General features: G+C 47.9%; 7 protein-coding genes across 7 annotated transcripts; 4 read left to right on the forward strand and 3 right to left on the reverse strand.

Moving 5' to 3' along the window:
- Positions 1–162: 162 nt before the first annotated feature.
- Positions 163–6,012, forward strand: HETIRDRAFT_429895 (uncharacterized protein; the record flags this gene model as incomplete). Its single annotated transcript, XM_009553041.1, has 21 exons — positions 163–205; positions 295–554; positions 633–721; positions 814–991; positions 1,019–1,159; positions 1,183–1,317; positions 1,378–1,764; positions 1,814–2,040; positions 2,092–2,198; positions 2,244–2,338; positions 2,396–2,562; positions 2,610–2,715; positions 2,770–3,172; positions 3,225–3,544; positions 3,650–3,741; positions 3,804–3,988; positions 4,183–4,322; positions 4,610–4,658; positions 4,813–4,969; positions 5,047–5,355; positions 5,403–6,012. 21 exons carry the CDS (start codon positions 163–165, stop codon positions 6,010–6,012), a joined length of 4,200 nt encoding a protein of 1,399 aa, XP_009551336.1.
- A 494-nt stretch (positions 6,013–6,506) lies between these two features.
- Positions 6,507–8,453, reverse strand: HETIRDRAFT_328667 (uncharacterized protein; the record flags this gene model as incomplete). Its single annotated transcript, XM_009553042.1, has 2 exons — positions 6,507–6,667; positions 8,378–8,453. The coding sequence occupies 2 exons, from the start codon at positions 8,451–8,453 to the stop codon at positions 6,507–6,509; spliced, it is 237 nt and encodes a 78-aa protein (XP_009551337.1).
- Positions 8,454–9,615: 1,162 nt separating this feature from the next.
- Positions 9,616–10,601, reverse strand: HETIRDRAFT_329010 (uncharacterized protein; the record flags this gene model as incomplete). The annotated part of the gene is made up of 2 exons (XM_009553043.1): positions 9,616–9,796; positions 9,850–10,601. The coding sequence occupies 2 exons, from the start codon at positions 10,599–10,601 to the stop codon at positions 9,616–9,618; spliced, it is 933 nt and encodes a 310-aa protein (XP_009551338.1).
- Positions 10,602–10,747: 146 nt separating this feature from the next.
- HETIRDRAFT_247653 (uncharacterized protein) lies at positions 10,748–11,100 on the forward strand (the record flags this gene model as incomplete). Its single annotated transcript, XM_009553044.1, has 2 exons — positions 10,748–10,918; positions 10,987–11,100. Coding segments are annotated over 2 exons (285 nt in total), but the record flags the coding sequence as incomplete, so codon positions are not given.
- Positions 11,101–12,471: 1,371 nt separating this feature from the next.
- On the reverse strand, positions 12,472–12,936 carry HETIRDRAFT_105914 (hydrophobin-like protein; the record flags this gene model as incomplete). Its single annotated transcript, XM_009553045.1, has 3 exons — positions 12,472–12,518; positions 12,586–12,623; positions 12,680–12,936. 3 exons carry the CDS (start codon positions 12,934–12,936, stop codon positions 12,472–12,474), a joined length of 342 nt encoding a protein of 113 aa, XP_009551340.1.
- Positions 12,937–16,246: 3,310 nt separating this feature from the next.
- HETIRDRAFT_480564 (uncharacterized protein) lies at positions 16,247–17,991 on the forward strand. Its single transcript, XM_009553046.1, has 7 exons — positions 16,247–16,341; positions 16,403–16,454; positions 16,507–16,855; positions 16,915–17,032; positions 17,085–17,280; positions 17,330–17,589; positions 17,648–17,991. The coding sequence occupies exons 1-7, from the start codon at positions 16,291–16,293 to the stop codon at positions 17,768–17,770; spliced, it is 1,149 nt and encodes a 382-aa protein (XP_009551341.1). The 5' UTR covers positions 16,247–16,290; the 3' UTR covers positions 17,771–17,991.
- Positions 17,992–18,055: 64 nt separating this feature from the next.
- Positions 18,056–20,307, forward strand: HETIRDRAFT_65848 (glycosyltransferase family 69 protein). Its single transcript, XM_009552905.1, has 5 exons — positions 18,056–18,189; positions 18,250–18,553; positions 18,610–19,242; positions 19,305–20,051; positions 20,111–20,307. The coding sequence occupies exons 2-5, from the start codon at positions 18,264–18,266 to the stop codon at positions 20,190–20,192; spliced, it is 1,752 nt and encodes a 583-aa protein (XP_009551200.1). The 5' UTR covers positions 18,056–18,189; positions 18,250–18,263; the 3' UTR covers positions 20,193–20,307.
- Positions 20,308–20,446: the final 139 nt, after the last annotated feature.

Raw genomic sequence — 20,446 nt, forward strand, 5'->3', positions numbered from 1 at the left:
AGCTTGCAAGAGGGTCCTGGGAGGTCCTAGAGCCGCCACTGCATCGTCTTGAGCACCTTGTCATCACTGGTCAAGTCTAGTCAAAATTTGGCGTCAACCTGGAGAGCGGTCGTTGGACATGGTATGAATGCTGTGGGGGTGGGGTATCTGGCCACTTCCCTTATGGGTGCAGCTACGTGTGGTACCCTACCAAAGAGAGAGAGAGGTAAGTCGCATCGTTGACAGTGCAAGTGGACATACAAACAAATGCAAATACTTACCTCGTCATGAATCACATTTACAGCCCTCGCTCAGTGTTCAGCCCTCGATACATTATCTCAATGGCTCCCCATCTCTGCCAGGGATGCAGGCACGATGACTTCAAATCCGAAAAGGGCCTCAAATGGCATATCAGGTCTTGCATGGCCTATTTGGAATATGTCGAGGGTATCATCACCCAAAAACGCACATGGGATGAGGAAACCACTGCTGATCAAGTCACAAAGTGCGCATGTGTTGAAGATGGCAGAGACAAGGGAGAAGGGAGCTCACAACAGGTGGTGTGGGATCTCGATGTAAGTATACATACTTTGCGGATGGACGCACAAGCTCACCTTTTCTCAATCCAAAGAACGATATGTCTGTGGATGTAGAGAATCAGAGAATCCACATTTCAGATCTACCCCAGCCTCTCTCTCAAGCCCCAGATTCATCAACTCGCTCAGGCCATTCTGGACGTGCTGTGCGTTTCCCTTGGCAATTTGACGACTTTGTGCCAGTCGCACCGACTCCCTTGGCGCATATTCCAAATATAACTCGCGCATGGAATCCTAGCGTTGCAGATGCAACATTGATTCTGCCGCCACCGCCTTCTGCAGAACAATTGCACCCCTCCACTTTGACTCCAGAGCCCCCGAAGCCTATCGTCACGAAGCCAAATGGTTTTGGACTCTTCCGTCGCTACCCGACACAGCCAACAATTGATCCAGAATCTGCATTTTCACTTGACAGTGTCTGTGACACTCCGACTCTTGCTCAGACTAATCAAATGGCCACTTCGCGTGGCCCCGAGACAAACTCTGGGATCAATGGTTCGAAAGACTGTTTTTTTCCATTCTCAAACTACAGCTCAGCCAAAATTGCTGGCTGGCACTACTCTGGGTCTTCTGATAATCTATTGGTGAGACAAATTGATTGGTAGAGGCATTTCGCGATCCTCGATTTGATGTGAAGGAGCTTGTGAAATTCAACCTCAACCAAGAAAATGAGCGCCTTGACCATTATCTTAATGACATTGACAATCCGTTCTCAGGCGAGGATGGATGGCTCAAGGCGTCTGTAAAAATCCGGTTGCCCAAGACGGGCAAAAAGTTCCTGGGCGAGTCGGCTGCCCCTTAGTTTGAGGTGAAAGACATCTATCACCGCTGTCTCATCGACATCATCAAAGGAACCCTGTCAGATCCGGTCGCGCAAACATTCCACATGACCCCCTTTGAACAATTCTGGGTCACAGACGATGGCAAACGTGAGCGGGTGTATTCTGAGATCTACTCCTCGGATGTGATGCTTGAGGCCCACAAGGAGGTCTGCGCGCTGCCACATGAACCCAGTGACGATCTCGAATGTGTTGTCGTCCCATTGATGGCCTGGTCCGATTCAACACATCTTGCAAGCTTTGGGGATGCATCGCTCTGGCCGATCTACGTCTCGTTCGGAAACCAATCAAAGTATGTTCGTGGAAAGCCAACATCTCACGCATGCCATCATCTGGCCTACATTCCTTCGGTATGTTTCTACACTCACGACACACTATTTTCCGCTCAATTTTGTCCAGCTTCCCAGCCAGATTCAGGAATATTACAGAAAGGTCTACGGAGAAACAGCATCTTCAAAGGTTATCACTCACTGCAAGCGCGAACTCATGCAAAAAATCTGGGAGCACTTACTAGATGAAGAATTCATGAAGGCGCACAAGCACAGAATCAAGATTCTATGCAGCGACAATGTTTGGCACCTTTTTTTCCCGCGATTCCTGACATACTCTGCAGACTATCCAGAGAAGTAAGTCTTCACATGGTCTACAATATTTGTTGATGATGAACATACTTCTAGAGTCCTCCTCACCACAATTAAGTACCTTGGAACCTGTCCATGTCCTCAGTGCCTTGTCGAGAAGAGCGAGATCTCACAAATGGGCTCCAAGTTGGATATGCGGCGGCGTGAAGCCATCCGCCTCGACACCCCTATCTGACGTATTGAATTAGAAACTGCACGTAAAATCATCTTTCAGAATGGAGTTCCTGTCGACAGTAAGAGAGTCGACAAGGTCCTGGGCAATCACTCTCTTACTCCGACACAGGTGCTTCATCTCATAGAACATCTTTGGTTATTTGCTCATTTTTCATTTTGTGTACAGAATATATTTTCGCACCGATTCCATCAATCTGGATCAAATTTCTTCTGGATGTTTGTCGTTGATCTCTTGCATGAATTTGAACTCGGCGTTTGGAAAGCCACATTTACTCACCTGATCCGTATCTTGTACACTGAGGGTGGTGACCAGGTTCAGCACTTGGATGAGCGGTATGTTTGTTACGTACTCGTGTTTGGTGGATATTAACAAATCATAGATACCGATGGGTTCCAACATTCGGTGTAGACGCCATCCGAAGATTTCATAACAATGCATCTGCCATGAAGAAACCAGCTGCACGAGACTTCGAAGATCTTATTCAGGTACATGTTCATGCATGCTCTCTCAGTTTATACAGTGTTTATATATTTCTGCAGTGTGCCATTCCTTGTTTTGACAGCCTGCTACCTGCACCCCACCATGCCATTGTTATGGACCTGCTTTTTGCTCTTGCAACATGGCATGCTTATGCTAAGCTGCGGCTCCACACTGACTCAACATTGATATCTCTTGAGTTGGCAACAACAGCACTCGGCCAACACATGCGCAAATTCAAAGCTACTACCTGCGCATCCTATAAGACAATGGAGCTTCCAGGAGAAGAAACTCGCCGTGTACGATGGCAAGTTGCCAAGGCCACAAACCAACAAAAGAAAACAACGGCACTCAGTGCAAAGAAGAAAAAACTCACACAGCCAGGAAAACGACGGAAGGACTTCAATATTTCCACATACAAGAATCACGCGCTTGGGCATTACGCCAAGACAATCCGGCTCTTTGGTACGACAGATTCATATACATCGCAAGTCATAAGTTAGCCTCTTTTTTGAAGCATCTTGGCTGACTTGTTACGAGCAGGGAGAACTTCAGCACCGCCACTCAAAGCGCCGCTTCAAAAGGACAAACAAAAACCAGTTCACGAAGCAGCTCGCACAACATGAGAGCCGAGAACGTGTTGTGCGCAAAGTAAATGAATGCATGATGGCCTCCAGTCAACCCCTCCCGGCCCCTGCTGGTAAGAAGTTGACTGCTCGTGGTGATGCCCTCCTGTGCACACGGCCAGAAATACACCATCATATTGCTGAGTCTGTCAAAGAGTATGACTACATCACCCCTTGGCTTACCGGGAACCTAGGGGACCCTGCACTCAAGGTATGCATGTATAGTTCCCGATCGACATTCTCACCTCTTACAAGCTTTTTTTTCTAAAGGAATTTCTTCCGCGTCTTCGGGACCACCTGCTTGCATGCTTACTAGGCAAAATTTGGGACGGTGACGAGCACAGCTTCACAGATGCAGAGCGGAGACAAATTCTATTCGATAATGACCGCCTTTACTGACACAGCACTGTACGGATCAACTACACGACATATGATCTACGTTGAGCCCAGGATTCCATCAACACACACAGTCATGCCGATATCATGCTACTGTCGCATGAAGATGACAGTGATGCAACCCCTCCGCACCCCTACTGGTATGCCCGTGTCATTGGCATCTACCATGTCTTCGTCACGCACCCGACCCTGTCGCCTGAACCTAGACGGCTTGATTTCCTTTGGGTCCGCTGGTTCGGCCGCGATATGGGCTTGCCAAGTGGATAGGCCGCGAGACGCCCACATCGTGTTGGCTTTGTCGATAGCAACGACCCGAGCGCATTTGGTTTTGTTAATCCTCAAGATGTGATCCGCTGATACGCTAGAGGTGGCTCTCAGTGCCGAGCACAACACCAAAACAACCTCTAATGCAGGGGTGCTAGAGCTAGTATCTGATACACAAGGAATTGTTAGTGACAACTTTAGAAATCGATGGCGTACTGAGAAGCAGCGAGGAGTGTGAGATTATAGTGCCCGAACGGTTTCAGGACTACTACACAACACCAACCAAATGTTCGGTCGGTCGTGTCGGCGATTCGGTCGGTAACGAGAAGGTAGTGTCGCGACCAACAACTACATGCTTCAAGAGCCACACGGGACTCTGACAATATACGAGGGAGGACGAGGGGTACGAGCGAAGAGACGAGTACAAACGCGAACAAGGCCGAACGACGAGGATGACAAGTTTTTGGGAGCCGATGAAGATGATTTTGATGGTTGAGACGAGTGCGAGTGAGCTCTGAACTGTGGGGTGCGAAAGCTGGTTTATTCCAGAGTTGTATGTAGGTTTTTATAGTAAACAGCACCCCTAAGTAAAATATCGAACCTGAAATGAGAGTAGATGTTGAATGGGCGCCAAGCCTTAGCAATCAGAGAAGATAAGAAGGTAGGTGAGATGTCCATATGGGTTCCAAAGGTGATAAGGTAAAAGGTAATCAGTGATGTCGAAATCCTGAACGTTCGGGATCCGTCGCCCGAGTGTAGGTAGCAGGAACAGGCGTTGGAGAATCAATGAAAAATAAAGGAGAGGTATCGTACGACCAGGGTGGCCAAGCAATGGTGCAAGATCGCGTTTGACCGACCATGCGGAAGTCAGGAAGATAAGCGATAAGGACCGACTGACTCACGGAGGACATCAGCCGATACGGAATACTGGCTCCGATCTCGTAAACACCTATCGTAACACTCCTGTGCAGTCATGGTAAGTACGTGAAGTGTGGGCAAACTGACCCAAGTGCTGCCGAATCGTCCTTCGGTGGCTTGTCGTCGGTCGGGTAGGGACCGACCGTGTTTGGTAAAAGTTGGCGTCTTCGGTGCTTGTCTAGCGCTGTTCGGTATCTCCCCAAAGCTTCCCGAATACCTCCCTCAGACCCTAGCGCGGGTGCATGCTCATCACCGCGGTGTTCATATGATCCCGGGATTTGCTTACGGTCACACGTCCAAACTTTTAGCGCATTCAATTGCTAGAAAACATGAAGAAAACAAACCTGACAGGAATGATGACGAAGAAGACCCTGAATGGATGTATCAAAATGAGTATGACGAGCGCTGCGAAGAGACCGACTACCTTTTTTATTATGTCGGAATGTACGCATTTCTTATTCATCTTGTGAGTCATGACTGACAGGCACCAGGTTTGCCGACTGTGATATGTTTATGAGGTTCCGCGGTGGCGGAATAGGCCATAGAGGTACACGCAGTGTTGACAAGTACCTCCAACAGGATACGTACACCCTTAACCCCGAGGATCTCACCGAAGAGCACAAGGCACCTTTGAATGGCCCGAGCAACACGAACGCCGCCACGGTCAGCACTGCCGAAGCCAACGTAGCGTCAAACGACACGCACATGAGCACTGCCAATGCCACAGCGACATTATACGTGGACATGCTGTCAACAGAGGGTGATGCTGACGGTGTTGCCAACAAAGGAGGGGGGGTTTTAGACAGCGAGGACTCGGGTATGCCAGAGGATCCTGAGAACATATCAAAAGGTAAGAGCCGTGAAACAGCGGGGGAAAGCGACACCCACGATGATGACAAGGACGAGGACGAGGAAGAGGACAAGGGCAAACATGAAGGCGAGTCCGAGTCCAGGTCTGAAGATGAGTCCGAGTCTGAGTCCGAGTCCGATGATGGGAGCGGCTCAGAGGATGCTGCAGACAAGGGATCAGAGAGCGGGGACACTGACGACGAGGCCGATGACAAGGCCATTCGAGACCATGAAGGCTACGGCCCACTGTAGGTCACCTAACTTGTCGCCTGTGCTTGTTTTTGTTGTGCGTCGATAGAACTGCATGGCCTAGTAGTTGTTTTCACACGAGGGTAGCTGTAGCAAGCTGGTTGGAGCCATAAAAGCCTCGCATTTCGTAGCTATACTGTACTTGTACCGACCAGTACGAGACTGCGTAGAGACGTCAACTGGGGAAGCCTGGGGAGAGCTCAAAAAACATACCTGGGCTGACAAGCCCATGTAAGCCCATGTCGGGATTCGCCGGCCTCGCCAGGCTTCGCCAGATTTAGGCGCTTTTCCTGATGCATGTCTCCTAGTTTCCAACTGTCTCTTGAGAGCAATTATGAATGGATCAACAATTTGATAGTCTTTATGGAGAGCTAGGAATGTCTTTTATACAATGCAGTAGTTAAAATCTTGTATGCCAGCCTTTTGCTGCCTGAACTTATGCAACTCTCTCTGGCATCTTCCAAGTACTCTTTTATACCCAAGCCTCCACCTTGTCTTCAGCCCTTCTCACTCATGGTTGCAGGTGGGAATTTCAGCTTGATCAGTGGACCTTTCATACCATGTGCAATACACCTCCATACCATGATGGATTTATGGCCACTCTTGAAGGTTGGCTGTATAGTCTTGGAAAGAAATTCTTTACCTGGTGATCTTATCACTCTTAGCATCTAGGAAACCACCCCCTTGTATTAGCTCTGGATTATATCTAATAGTGTCTAAAAGTATCTAAAAGTGTTAATAGCATCTAAAAGTGTCTAATTTTCTAATTGGGAGCAATATATTGTGAGCATTGGATTGGATTTGAAGATTGGGAACCACCTTTTTCTATGGCTAAAAAGATAGTTTCTAATTTCATGATATTAGCACTAATTCCATACCAAGAAGTCTTTAATTAGCAGCAGAAAATAGTAAGTACTACTGCTCTATTAGTGAGAAGGTAAAGATATGGCACATTTTATGCTATTTCAGCACATTACTCTCCTTTATGTATACCTGCACCATCATCTTGTAGCTCTTTTGCTGAATTTCTAGCTGTCTTGACAAGGGACATGGAAAGAGAGGAATGTGCATTGATGCTCCTAGCCACTTTGTTGGCACCTTAGTAGCTGCCATGGGGGACTATGAAGACCTTGGTACCTTGGCCTTGTACACAAGATTATCAAAGTTATTATTGTCAGCTAATGCCTGCGACTGGTCAATATAGGACATAATATGCAGGTTGGGCTTAGAGATGTGCTATATGCAGCCTTGTAGACCTTGTCTATTAGTACAGTGGTCATTACTATCTTATATAGCATACAATCATCATTGCCATTGATATTACAATTTTTAGCACCATCCATATTGTTCGTTGCCTTGTTATACAAAAGATGCTCAAACTTGGTGTTTTCCTCTAGCCATTGGGCTGTGGAAAAGACAGTCATGTTGGTATATGGTGCCAGAATGATATATTTGCCTACTATGTAGGAAATATGTGTACCAAGCATATTAAGATTATTTCCAATAATCTTGTGCTTATTTATACATAGGCATGCTATACATACACCCTTGTTTCCACCCTCTACCTTGCTAGTGGCTATTTGGAAAACCTCTCTCTCTTATTAAATCTTAATTATTGATAATCATTAATGATACTAATTTGAGCTAATTATGACTAATTATTCATAATCATGTTTTTGATTAAATTTGCAAATTAAGATAGCATTGTTTATACTAGTAGAGTCCCATTGAATATTATACTCAATCATAGTTTTATTCTAAATCCAAATTATGTAAGTGCCATAATTTGTTTTTACCCTAAATAAAGTGTATTATTTATTTTCCATTGGTTTATTATCACTTTAGCTGGTGTTTAAACTAAATCCTAAAAGACCTGACTTTCTGGGTATTTATTGACCTGTTTATTTATAAGACAGAGAAAAGATAAATATTGAATAAAATCTGAGATGTTGAGATTGCCTATATTATGTCTACTTATTTAGATTACCAAGTTAATATATTAGACCTTATAGCTTAGTAGCTTAGAGCATTCATCTTAGGTGCTTATATATGTGAGGTTGTTGGTTCAACTCTGGCAAAAGGCAAGTTTGTTATAAGGTATATTCTGTGTTTAGGTATTCAACTAGTGCTCTGATAAACATGACTCTATAAGAAGGCTATGAGAACTGTAATGCTTGATTTATCATTATTTTTCCGAAATTTCAAGCTATAATCAATCCTAATGATTCCTAATTTAGGAAAATTATGTCTTATTAGAACAGGTTTAGGGGGGGGGGGTAAGCAAATAATCTCTAATCCTAATCATTATTAATTATGCATAAATAGAACTAATTAGAGCATAATACAAGAGAGTGACCCCCCATATAACTCCTATGTCCTAGCCTCTCTCCTAACTCCAACTTTGCCTCATTAGTCCAGATAACCTCATTCCAATCCCTTGTCATATTCTCCTTTGCCCAAATGAGACATTTCCAGACAGCTGCTAGTAATAGGAAGGGCTTGCAACATGCAACTTGGTGGTGATAGCTAGCAGAAGTTGCTATAGTATAAACTTGTCAGGATGTTACATGTTCAACATGCTCAGAAATGATGGAATAAGAGTCCAGATGGTGTATACAGATCTTATGAAGGACCCTGCACTATGTGCAGCCGTTAACAATATGTGGTTGGCCAGATCAAGGGAGACTGTGTCAGGTATGGAATTGGTTCTTGTAAGTGGCAGTATAATGGCATGCTCCAACAGAAGCACCAGTCAAGGAAGCAATTTTTCAATATGAGTATCCAAGATCATGCAAAGCAAGGTTTCAACCTCTTTTTGAGGGTGTAAACTCAGTGGTTCTAGCAGGAGGCATGAATTTCTTAAGACTACTGAGGCTTAGCAACTTATATAGAAGCTTCATGTGACAGTGTTCAAACACTTTTCGTGAGCACGAGTACACGATCCAATCCAATCCTACTTCTTTGAATTGAGCTCGGACGATCTTGGAAAATAGTTAGCATGGGAACAAATGATGGCAGATAGCTGGTTGCATGGCGCTGGCCGTAATCAGTTTCCACTTGTTTTCACCCATCACAATACATGAAGTAAACTCTTGCATGCAAGCTCCAAAAAGTGTCGATCTTCCGCCTCATTTACGTCCCCACTCCATCCAACATTGTGGGCATCATTTTAGAATCCATGGTACAATGTACCTAGACGTACCTGTGCTGATGGTCATTCTACGAAAGGAAAGGCGTTGACAACCGCAACAGAGTATCTGACTGTACTGAAAGAGTTACAACTCTCCGCGGAACCGATTTTGCCTTTTTCTCAAAGTCACCATGTTTCAGCTTGCTAAACTTACCCATGATGAACGTCACCTTCAAGCCGGCATCAAGAATGGACGGACCCTCTGGATAAAATATTCTTTTCAAGGTCAAGGATAGGCAAGCTGTCGAACGTGTCTTAAGACGGAGACCCTGTGGCTTCCAAACGATATAGCTATACGATACGTCGCCTGTCCATGAATAGTACACATACCATTCAGTAACCCACGGAGGGCATCCAACACCGAGATCATGCGCTGTACTCCACGGAAACGAATGTGAATAGCACGGGAGCACACATCAGGCAGCTGCAACTAGAGCTGACACTTCCTTGTACCCTTTGAAGCCCATGCATAGCCAGTAACCTTCACTGGATTCGGCTCGGCTCGCACCAGGCTTGATATAGAGCACATCGTGGAAATTAGGGTTCAGATACACTTGTCGGAACTCCTGTAGGATCGGATGTGCAAAATGTTTCAATCTTGGAAAAGCAGTCAGCACCCTTAGAAAAGAAGAGAATAACAAGAGACAAACAAAAGCACGCCACCACGTTTTCTTCCTATGCTCTCCGCCGTTCTCAGATGCTGACTAGCAAACGCCCATACCGCTTCACAGATGTCCAGACTGGCCTGGGTATCTCGAATTTTATTACCGGACATGTTCGCAGCCATATCCGACAAGATGACATCTGCCTTGCCTTCCTTGTTCGCCTTCGCCTTGAGGATTTCCTGAACAAGAGATCCGGCTTCTGGCGATAGGAAGTCCAACTGCATAGAGTGCACACCCGGAATTGGCTGCATGCGCAGCTTGTCGATAGCGACTACCACCCCCCGGCCCGTACTCTCTGTACCTCTCGTCTCCTCTGGCAGAGCATAAGCCTCTCCGGTACTCCACGATCCATCCGCCTGAAGCTCGACCTCTTCGATCCGTTTCAGCCCCCACTTGTCTGCGGCATCATCCACACGCGGACTGCTTCCCACATCCCATGGACTTGACGCTTCTGCGTTATGTCCATCAGACCAGCCCATAAACCCTGCGATGACCTGGCTCCAACCTCCAGGAGCGGCTCCCAGATCAACCACCGCATGTACATCAGAGCGGCGCAAGAAGCGTGAATACTTGTCGTCAATCTCTAATAGCTTGAAGGCAGAGCGTGACCGGTAGTTCTCTGGGTTCGAAAGACGTTGTCGGACATATGGGTCATCAAAATGGCGCGAGAGCCAGAATTTGGAAGAAGGGGCAGCATTTTTCCCTTTGCAAAGGGCGAGTGTTGGTCTGAAGGGCATAGAAAGTGGCTGCAAGTAACACTGCGCCACCGTGTTGGCTTCGGTTCACACCGTCCACCGGACCGGAGCCACCGTACCGCTACTTACCGTCGACACTCCGACTGCGGCGCTCTCTCCCCCTCTCCAAACTCTGGCTGCAAATGACATCCCAGGCCGCATTATATCCTGGCTACAAGCAGGTACAGTCATTTGATATAGACGAGAAGTACACATGCGGAGAAACCGGGGAGGTAGAAGAGGAAGTATCATACGTGACGTTGGACTTGGGCAATGTAGAACCAACACTTGTGCCCAGCAGTACCACCTGTCGTTTCACTGTGCGTGGTCTCTTCATATTGATTGGCAACTAGATGATCCGAACAGAAGTGAATTTATTTTCAAGTAGGGACTCGACACCTCCACTCCCTTCTTACAGCTTTCGGGTACAATCTTCAAGGGTAGACATCAGTCTTTACTAGGCACCGAGCTTCTTTTCACCGAAGAGAAAGGTGACTATCTGAGACGATCCATATCACCATTTATTTTCACCTTGCTGACGCTCACACGGCTCCACGCTCCAGGTGATCGAGACTACAGCAGGAAATTGATCGTTCATGTCGCAAATACCGAACAACGTATTCATTTCAAAGAGGTCGAGCTTCGACAAAAGACATCCAGTCAAACAATTGATCCACATCGTGGACAGCGTGGGCGGACCGCAGACGGAACCGATGCTTCTACAGTCAAGTCTCATGGTGTAGACATCATGACGGGGAGTACGAGCGAAGCGCCTGCTGATGCTCCACTGCGTGGCCGTAAGGCCAGGGGAACAAATGTGAATCGAGGAGTGGGAACTGGCACAGGAGATGCACGCGTCGGTGACCGTCATGTGTCGGAAGCATGATGCGGTATCGTCACGTTGCTCAGCAGCCAGAACATTGATGTCACGATACACATGTTTCTATTATCACAGGTTAGGCATTGGTATTTTTGAGGGGGCAGCATAGTGCAGAGGAATACTCTCGCTAGGGTGCATGACTGCGAGTAGTTGTCACCACAAACTGTACATGTAAGTAATGTGTAATTTTCTCGACTCTGTATTTTTATTGCTCTCAAGGTGATACACATTCGTTCTATTTTTAAGGGGAAATACGAGTTCCTTGTGAAAGGTCAGTCTCGCAATCAGCAGGGACTCGCAATGCGTATAACATCTGGAAAGCGTCGCACAAACTTGTCTTTCCGCGTCATGTTGTATTCCTTCTTTAGATGTATGAGGTATTAACGCAAACACCCATTTTTCACAACTCAAGTACGGTTCCGGAAGCAACACCCACAAATAGCTTCAATACATGGCAGGGGGACCAATGATTTGGAAGATCCGTGATCCATTTGTTCTGATACTCCGTCCCTACTCCGTGGCCTTGTAGGAGACTCCACAGCCCAGATTTGAACATGGGTTGCCCGGCGATACCAGGCTGCCTATTTTTGAAAATCCGCTCCCATACGCCGAGGAACTGTCACGAAGCAGCGACAAGTAGAGCGCATGTAAATTTTAAAACAAGCAATATAAGAAATGAGTCGTCGTGGAGTAAGTCTTTTTGAAATTGATTGATGCCGCCTTGACACAAAATGGCCTTGTATAGTCACAATCCAGGTTGCTTCTCTTTCCGGCCGCTCGGCAAGCAGAGCAAAGAAGTTGAGAGTCCATAATCGTTCTCTCATCCTCATTCTTTGCTTTAAAAATCGGAGAATGGGTCCAGGGAGATCATTCGCATAAAAGATACAATCCGCGCAGAGGTGTGAAATGATATAGGGGTTTTTGATTGATATTCCATGCTTCCAAACTCTCTATCCGACATCATGGACGGCTGTGGCAACCGCCGACGTATGTTTAGAGGCTGAGGTCGACGGGGACGCAGCCGATAGCCACTACGCCGTCTGTAGAAGTATCATGATTTAGCAATCAATATAGTTGACGTGAAAAAAATTAATTTTATACGCTTACTGTAGCTATTATCCTCGCAGCATACGGGAGATGCATCGCTACTCAACTAGTCAGTACATAGCACAGCAGATAAACAAGAAACCGAAAGACGTACCAGGAGGCACCACTGCCTACGCCGATGACAGAGATCGGGGTGCAAGTCAGCCCAACCGGAATGTTGAGGTCTTGAACGACGATGCCGAGCAGGCCCAGCTCGTTTGCGGCGGCTGGGCTTCCAGCACTCTGCACAGAATCGCAACACTGTACAGGAGCTGTGTCACACTGGCTGGCAGGTTCCGTACGCTTAGTAGGGCTCGCAGATGCGAGAGTGATGAGGGCGATGACAGGAATAAGAGCGAGTATGGAGAACATGTTTGGAGTGTTAGAATAGTTGAATAGCGTGCGATTGTGTTCGACTGAGGAATCTGCATGGATGAATGAAGGCTTTATATACTTTTAGATGGCCTGCGACATCTTCCTTTCTGTTTGCGCAAATTTCGCGCATGCTATATATGACGTACCAAACGGCGAAGCAACTTATTGTATGGGCAGCAATGCTCGACAACACTAGCGGTTCCGTGTCGTAGGGCTACATCAAAGTATGGGTAACACGGAGCCCAATCGCATTGTCCCTCATGATCCTGCAGACAGGGACAATCAGAACGGTGGAGAGGGTTAAATCGAATGCCGTGCACCTCTCCCCGTATCCTCTCATTCTGGAAAACCGTCTCCTCGTTCGAGAAGGCTTGCGGGAACTAGAGACAATTTTAGAGAAGTAGGACACTTCTTTCACCGGGACCCAGGAAAAAACAACAACGCATAGGTACTGACATGTTGAGCGCAGCCCCACAGTATTCAATAACAGTGATCAGAGACGAGAGGGGAATTAAGTCCCGAAGAAGAGACACCACCTTACATACTGTCGTGAGGTATAGGCTCGTTATCAGATGACCACGATGAACATCGCAAAGGAGAACATTAAATGTCTAGACTGCAAGGGAGGTAGAACGGTGACTCAAGTGGTCCAAATCCGGGTGGCTGAATATATGCTAGGTGGGTAAAATTAAATATTTGCGTTCAAAAGTCTTGGTCATGGGACGAAGGAGCGTCTGCGTGGCCCTGGCTTCTGTGTGGTCACAGCGTCCAACTCCGAGGACACATACAAATCTAGAGATGAAATTGACGGCCGACGAGCGAATCCATGGGAAGGCAAAGGAGTTTCTCAGTAAATCGCTGCAGCACCGCAAAAGTTCCTCGAGCTAGGCTTGGATGGGGCGAAATATTGAATAGAGGGGAAGGTATTGGCATCACCAAACTGATTCGGTATGTTGCACCCGGATAGAACCAGACTCAGCGCGATCATCGATATTTGCCCCGTCTGATATCTGTAATACGATTGGAGGTGTTGAGTCAAAACGGAAGAGGTCCGCGGGAAGAGAGCAGTACGTATCAGATCTCCTCGATCGATTCAGCAAACTTATTTGAATTTATCTGTGAAAAACAGCTTACGGTGGTTTCGAGAACGTCCCAACTGCGATGGATACCGTGATGCAGAGAACATACCGTCACCTGTGGAGTGCCATGTCCTCAGAGTTTGAAAGGCCAAAATAGGGTATTCCAAGTATTCTCTACTTAGAAACTAGCAGATGACAGTGATGTGACACGGCACAGCAACACGGCGTCATGCATAAAGCGTGGAGCTGACGATTTTAAACACCCTTGTGATCGACAATCATGAGCGATCGACCCTCAAAAAAATAGGACTCGCACGGGCTCAAAGGAGATTGTGCGATTATCATCGGCACCTGACATTCAACGTTTGCTACAATCAACGGAGACTTGCCTTTGGGTTATGTGTGCTGTGCTAATTGACTTTCGCCGGAGCAAAGAATTACTCAGTGTCCATCACCGTCATCATAAACTGCTATGTAGCGGGCCACTCACCATTTGTTCTAGATGTTCGCTACATCAGGGAACCTAGACCTCACGGATCATGCAGCACTGAAGTAGATGCGGTCTCGAACGTTCTTCGAACTTCTTGCGATGAAAATTTCCGCATGCCTGGATGCTCCACCAAATATGAATGTCATACCGGAAGGGCATCGCAAAGTCTAATTATTCCACTACATTCTGTAGAATGTCTACAGTGTGTGATGCTGACCCTTAGTTCAGATGGTCAGAGAGCGGTGCAATCGGTGGAACCTCACCCCAATCTGGCAGCTGAGTCCTGCTCACAGGATCTTGGATTTCGTAGGCTAAGTTGAGGTTTGTGGAGTAGCTTTTCCTCTTGCAGAAAAACTTCGACGTCGTATGAGACGTAGGGGGACCAGGCCCTCCAATAGCATGAACAGTAGTAATCTTACTCGATCCTCATGACGGCCACCGGGCGTTCCCTGTCCCGACGCGACAAAGACATAACTGCATGTTTGGTGCCATTAGGGACAAAGATATTTTCAACGATGAAAGGAGCGACCTGAAGTAGCGTTCAAAAGGTACGATCTGCCATAATATTTGATGGGCGGACCTGTAATTCAGCTTTCGCGAATCGGTAACATATGTGATGTCACCCATTGCATAGGAGCCTTCGGTAATGAGCACTCTTCAAGCGCACGAAGCCTGGCTTCACTCGGACATATGAAATTTCCTGCGCGAGGGTAAGTTAATAGTGAGATTTTCTGGCAGATTCCCTGCTCTATAAAGTGAGCTTGTCCGCCTACCGTCTCTTCAGTCATTTCACCGACCCTCGATCATTGAAATGTTTGCCAGATCCTCTCTTCTTGTTGTGACTATCTTCGCCGCAATTAGCTTTGCAGCCGCCTGGGGCTCGCCGCCGACCCCGACCATCACCGTAACAGTGGCCCCCCAGCCGACGACGACAAGTCCGGCCAGCCAATGCAACACCGGCCCCGTGCAATGCTGCGATAGCACCACAACGGCTGGCGCACCGGATGCTGCGGATGTCCTGTCTCTCCTCGGCGTTGTCGTACAGGATCTTGACGTGGTCGTCGGCCTCTCCTGCTCCCCGATATCTGTTGTCGGTCTTGGGAGTGGTGCCAGTTGGTGAGCAATCTTTCACGCGAAACGGGAGAGATTGAAGCCATTGATAACAACCATCTCTAGCGCCGCTGATCCCGTCTGCTGCGAAGACAATAACTTCAGTAAAGCTTATTTCTGATGAGTCTCCGAGTTTGAACTGACCTTCGCCTCGCCAGATGGCCTCATCTCCATTGGCTGTTCCCCCGTCAATCTCGGCCTTTGAGCTCACAGAAGTGGCCGAAGGAGAAGGTTGTGACATTCATGACGAAGTTATGTATGGAGTCAGTGAAGGAAAGGAGGGTGGTTGGTTGATCTTCTGGGTAGCCAGCATTATGTTGTCCGCTCTGTTGAACTTGTGCAAATGCATTCAGTAGGCTCGGTTATGTAGTAAGAAGCGAGTCTGGTTCGAAATCGGGAGGTCACAAATGAATCGCTGATTGGGGTAGAATTGGACCAAGATCTGAGGTCAATGGCAGCATCTGCAATCCGTTGAATCGATGAGAAATGAGAGATGAAGGGGCAAGTTCCCAGTTGTTTGCCGCAATCTTCGCTGAGCGGAAATTGAACCAGCGTCCAAACGCCACCAAGACCAAATATATGCAAATATTAATTGCAAGTCCGTGTTCTTAGCCCAAATCGTTCAACAGTGTTCTCCCTGTCGCTGTCGTCGTCGCCTCCTCCTTGAACAACATGGCTGCCCTTTCCTCTGACGGTATCGGTATCGCTAACTTGCCTAACCAGGTACGACGCAGATGATCTTGTAGACTTTCATATACTAATCTGATTATTTACCGTCTTGTAGAGGCACAAGATCGTAGCCAAACATGGTGCACACTTCACGATCATGGTTGTCGGTGAGTGCGCGCAACCTGCCCATTAACATTCCCGATCCTGAACGGTTTCAAGGCGAGTCTGGTCTCGGAAAGACCACACTCATAAACACGCTGTTTTCCACCGAGCTGTCGCCAGCGAAGAACTACAGTCGCCGTCATTATAAGCAGCTCGACAAACTCACGGAGGTCGAGATCATCAAGGCCGAACTTGAAGAGAAGCAGTTCAAGGTCAAGCTGACTGTGATAGACACGCCAGGGTTTGGCGACTACGTCAATAACCGTGACTCTTGGTCTCCTATAGTCGACTTCATTGACGACCAGCATGAGGCCTACATGATCCAGGAACAGCAGCCTCAGAGAAGTGAGAAAAGCGATCTACGGGTTCATGCATGCTTGTACTTCATCAGGCCTACCGGGCACACGTGAGTATCAATTGTTCGCTCTTTACTGCACCCTTTGAAGTAGATGAGTATTCTTACAGCTTGAAGCCTCTTGACATTGAGATCATGAAGCGTCTTGGAACCCGCGTCAATCTCATTCCAGTCATTGCGAAAGCCGATACGCTCACTCAAAATGACTTGATCACATTCAAGCAGAGAGTTTGTCGTTTTGGTAGACATTTGGTCCATTCAAGCTCTGAATTCTTTCCAGATCCGTGACGTGATCGCTGCGCAGAATATCCGCATCTATCAGCCTCCCATTGAGGCAGATGATGAGGCTGGTGCTGAGCACGCTCGTATGCTGCTGGAGGCTATCCCATTCTCCATCATTGGTTCGACCGAGGATGTCCAGACACCAGATGGCCGCGTCGTCAAGGGTCGCGAGTACCTGTGGGGGGTTGCTGAGGGTTAGTGCCAGACGCCAATACCTATTTATAGCTCACAATCTTCCCACAGTGGAGAACGAGAACCATTGTGATTTCCGCAAGCTCCGCTCTTTGCTCATCCGTACATACATGCTAGACCTCATCTCGACGACGGAAGAACTGCACTACGAGAACTACCGGCAGCAGCAGATGGAGACTCGCAAGTTCGGCGAGCGAAAGGTCAAGAAGTTCAATAACCCCAAATTCCAGGAGGAAGAGGAGCAGCTCAGGAAGCGCTTCACTGAGCAGGTCAAAGCTGAGGAAGCCCGTTTCAGGCAATGGGAGCAACACGTTCGTTCTATCTCTGTATCCTTTCCCGATTGTGCGATATGTTGACGCTTCTTGACAGCTCATCACTGAACGCGACCGACTTAATAAAGACTTGGAGATGGCCCACAGCACCATCAAGCAGCTGGAGGCTGAATTGGATAACATGCAAGTCAACTATGGCAGGGGTAGCGGCCGTAGATGATTTAATATACCTTGGGCCTCGCTTCCCGAAAAGACACTCCTTGACGTCTTCACATATACCCAAATGTCGTCCCTCCTTTGCCGTCTTGTTCTACTTCTTGCGGGTCTCATTTTTCGAACCCTTTTATTTAGTAGGTTCTGGACTACTTAAGTAATTCGAATAGCAGTCGATTGCGTAGTCTTGTAATTGATGCTGTTGTTGGGATTTCACTATTTTCTCAGAAAAGTTGATTGCCGTAAATGGAAGTATACAGCTGTCCTCGAAAGGTGTCACTAACTCCCTACCTTTGACATCCAACTCGCATTCCGTGCTCACCGTCACAAGCAAGAATTTTAGTCTTCCTCGTACCTAACACAGGTCATCACCGCTGTGCTAGACGCCATTCTCTCTGGGCATTGAAGGCGGGTGACCGTCGCGTTGTGCGTCAACTCCGCTTTGTGCCCGTCTAATGCTCATAGGTCTATTTTGAACTCGTTTAGGACGGGTTAACGACATGGCGTTCAACATTCGTCGCAGGAACTTGACCCGGGTGGTCCTAGCTTTGGGTTTTGCTTTGGTTGTGCGATTCTTCGTTGTGTCATCCACACCGTCGTATTCGCCAAATGACCATGAGATCCAAGGCAGTAATATGCTAGACCTGGTGTCACGTCCAGATAACGTCCTGGACGTGCGAAGGTACAAATTCTTGCAGTCGAGAGTAGGAAGAGACGAAAAGCCGGACTTGTTGGGGGATATCGTGACGAACGGAGTGAAAGACTTCTGGGAAAGGTTCCAGAAACCATAGTGAGCGCCTTCACTTTTTGTGTCCCAAGCATGCTGAAGTTTTCCTCGGTGTGAAGTATCGTGGGGAAGGACACCGCGCACATGGATGCTCAGAACGTCGTGACTTCCATAGAGCAGCTTTTTTCCTTAAATGGCTGGGTCGCGGCCCTCTGTCCTACACTCACCCGCCCATTCGGACAAAACAAACATGAGCACGCATACGACGACATCATCAGCAAAAACCATCTGTACTATATCGGCATCGTCATACACTCTGCCGACCACTTCCTCGTCGACCAGCTTGCCGTTATTGTCCAGCTCGCCAAACGTCTTGGTCCCTCTAATCTTTTTGTCTCTATGCTCGACTATGACTCGACAGACTCTACCGCGACACTGACTGACTTGTCTGAAGCCGTCTTGACGCTACTTGGCGTGCCGTTCAGAATACGGAAAGTCCCTGGAATGACCGAGGACCCCAACACGGCCTACTATCCATTGGAGGAAGCGCATATGAGGAATCTTGCTTTGGAGCCATTGAAGGAACTGTATCAAAAGCGGAACATCAAGTTCCATCGAGTGATTTGGCTGAAGGGATTTACATGCCCCAATGATATATTCGAGACACTCAAAATCAGCGAGGCCAACGAGGCAGCCATGGTATGCGGGATGGATTGGGCGGAGCATAACGGCTTCTTCATTTTTTCTGATCGGTACGTTGTTGCATGTTTCACAGTTTGCGCCTTGTGCAGGAAATTGACTATATGGCGAATAGGTGGAGAACGCGCGACATCAATGGAGACCAGTTCAGACAGTCTAAATCATCCTCAAAACCAGATGCGGTCCCGCCAAGGGATGCGGTTGGCTCCCAACGATACTCACAGCATCTTCCTTTCCAAGTGTTCTGTTGCGAGTCGGGGACGCACGTCGTCGACCCTGCTCAGTCGTATTACGAGGGGATATTTTATCGTTCGGGTACAGATTTCCACAACGTTTCCGGCGTATCACCGCTCAACGACCGAGCGCCTGACGCCCCGTGCTTGGACAGCAGCCAAGCTTGGTTCTGCAGGGATCTGTGGACACATAAGGCCAACGAGGGCATGAAGGAGGTGGACGCTGGGTCGGAGGCCATCAGGAGGAAGAAACGGGCGGTGCATCTCGATGTTCAAGAGGATAGACGAAGAGCGGTTGAGGATGAAGTTAAGGAAGGGCCTGCGCATCGGCAGCCCGCTGAGGCGGATCCAGATGCGAACGCTGGCTCCGACTACGATGCCATGCCCGACTCGGATGTTCCTCTCGAGGCCGCACCTGCTAAGTTCTCGATACCCAACTCGGTATTCAGACCTGCACGAATCTTGGTCAATCCGCGGTGTGTGACGACGTATGCCGGCGTCAGTCATACGCAGCTCGCCTTGGACTTGTTTGGCCCGGAGAGGGACAGTACCGGGCCTGAAGGCGTAGGGAAGTATGTGCTGGATGATTGGGAGGGTGCACCGGAGAGCTTTGTGTGTCAAGAGCAGCGGTGCGTCGAGCATTTTATTTTTATTTCGCATCGGTCCTGAAATTGGCTGGAACTCATAGACAAACTGGGGGACGCAAGGCGACAAAGACCCAGCGTCGGCTCGGGTTCTCGATCCACGAGGAGTTAGAGAGAGCTCCATGACATTGGTGAAACTGTGTATCTCGTAACATTCCATAATTAGTTTCTCGCTATCGATACAGTCAAACCTTCGCTCTGTGCGCAAGAAAGCAATCTATCAGCTGCATGTGAACTTGTCGTATGAGACTGAGGCCTCGCCTGGAGCGATAAGATAAGATCGTGCAGGAAATTGTCGCGCGAATAGCCGAAGGAGACTGACTCGAGGTCGAATGCTCCGTCTGCGTCTGCTGCATCGATCGCTATCCCTTTATCCTCGC

The sequence above is a fragment of the Heterobasidion irregulare genome (genome assembly GCF_000320585.1).
Source record: "Heterobasidion irregulare TC 32-1 unplaced genomic scaffold scaffold_11, whole genome shotgun sequence".
In the NCBI taxonomy this organism is placed as follows: Eukaryota; Fungi; Basidiomycota; class Agaricomycetes; order Russulales; family Bondarzewiaceae; genus Heterobasidion; species Heterobasidion irregulare.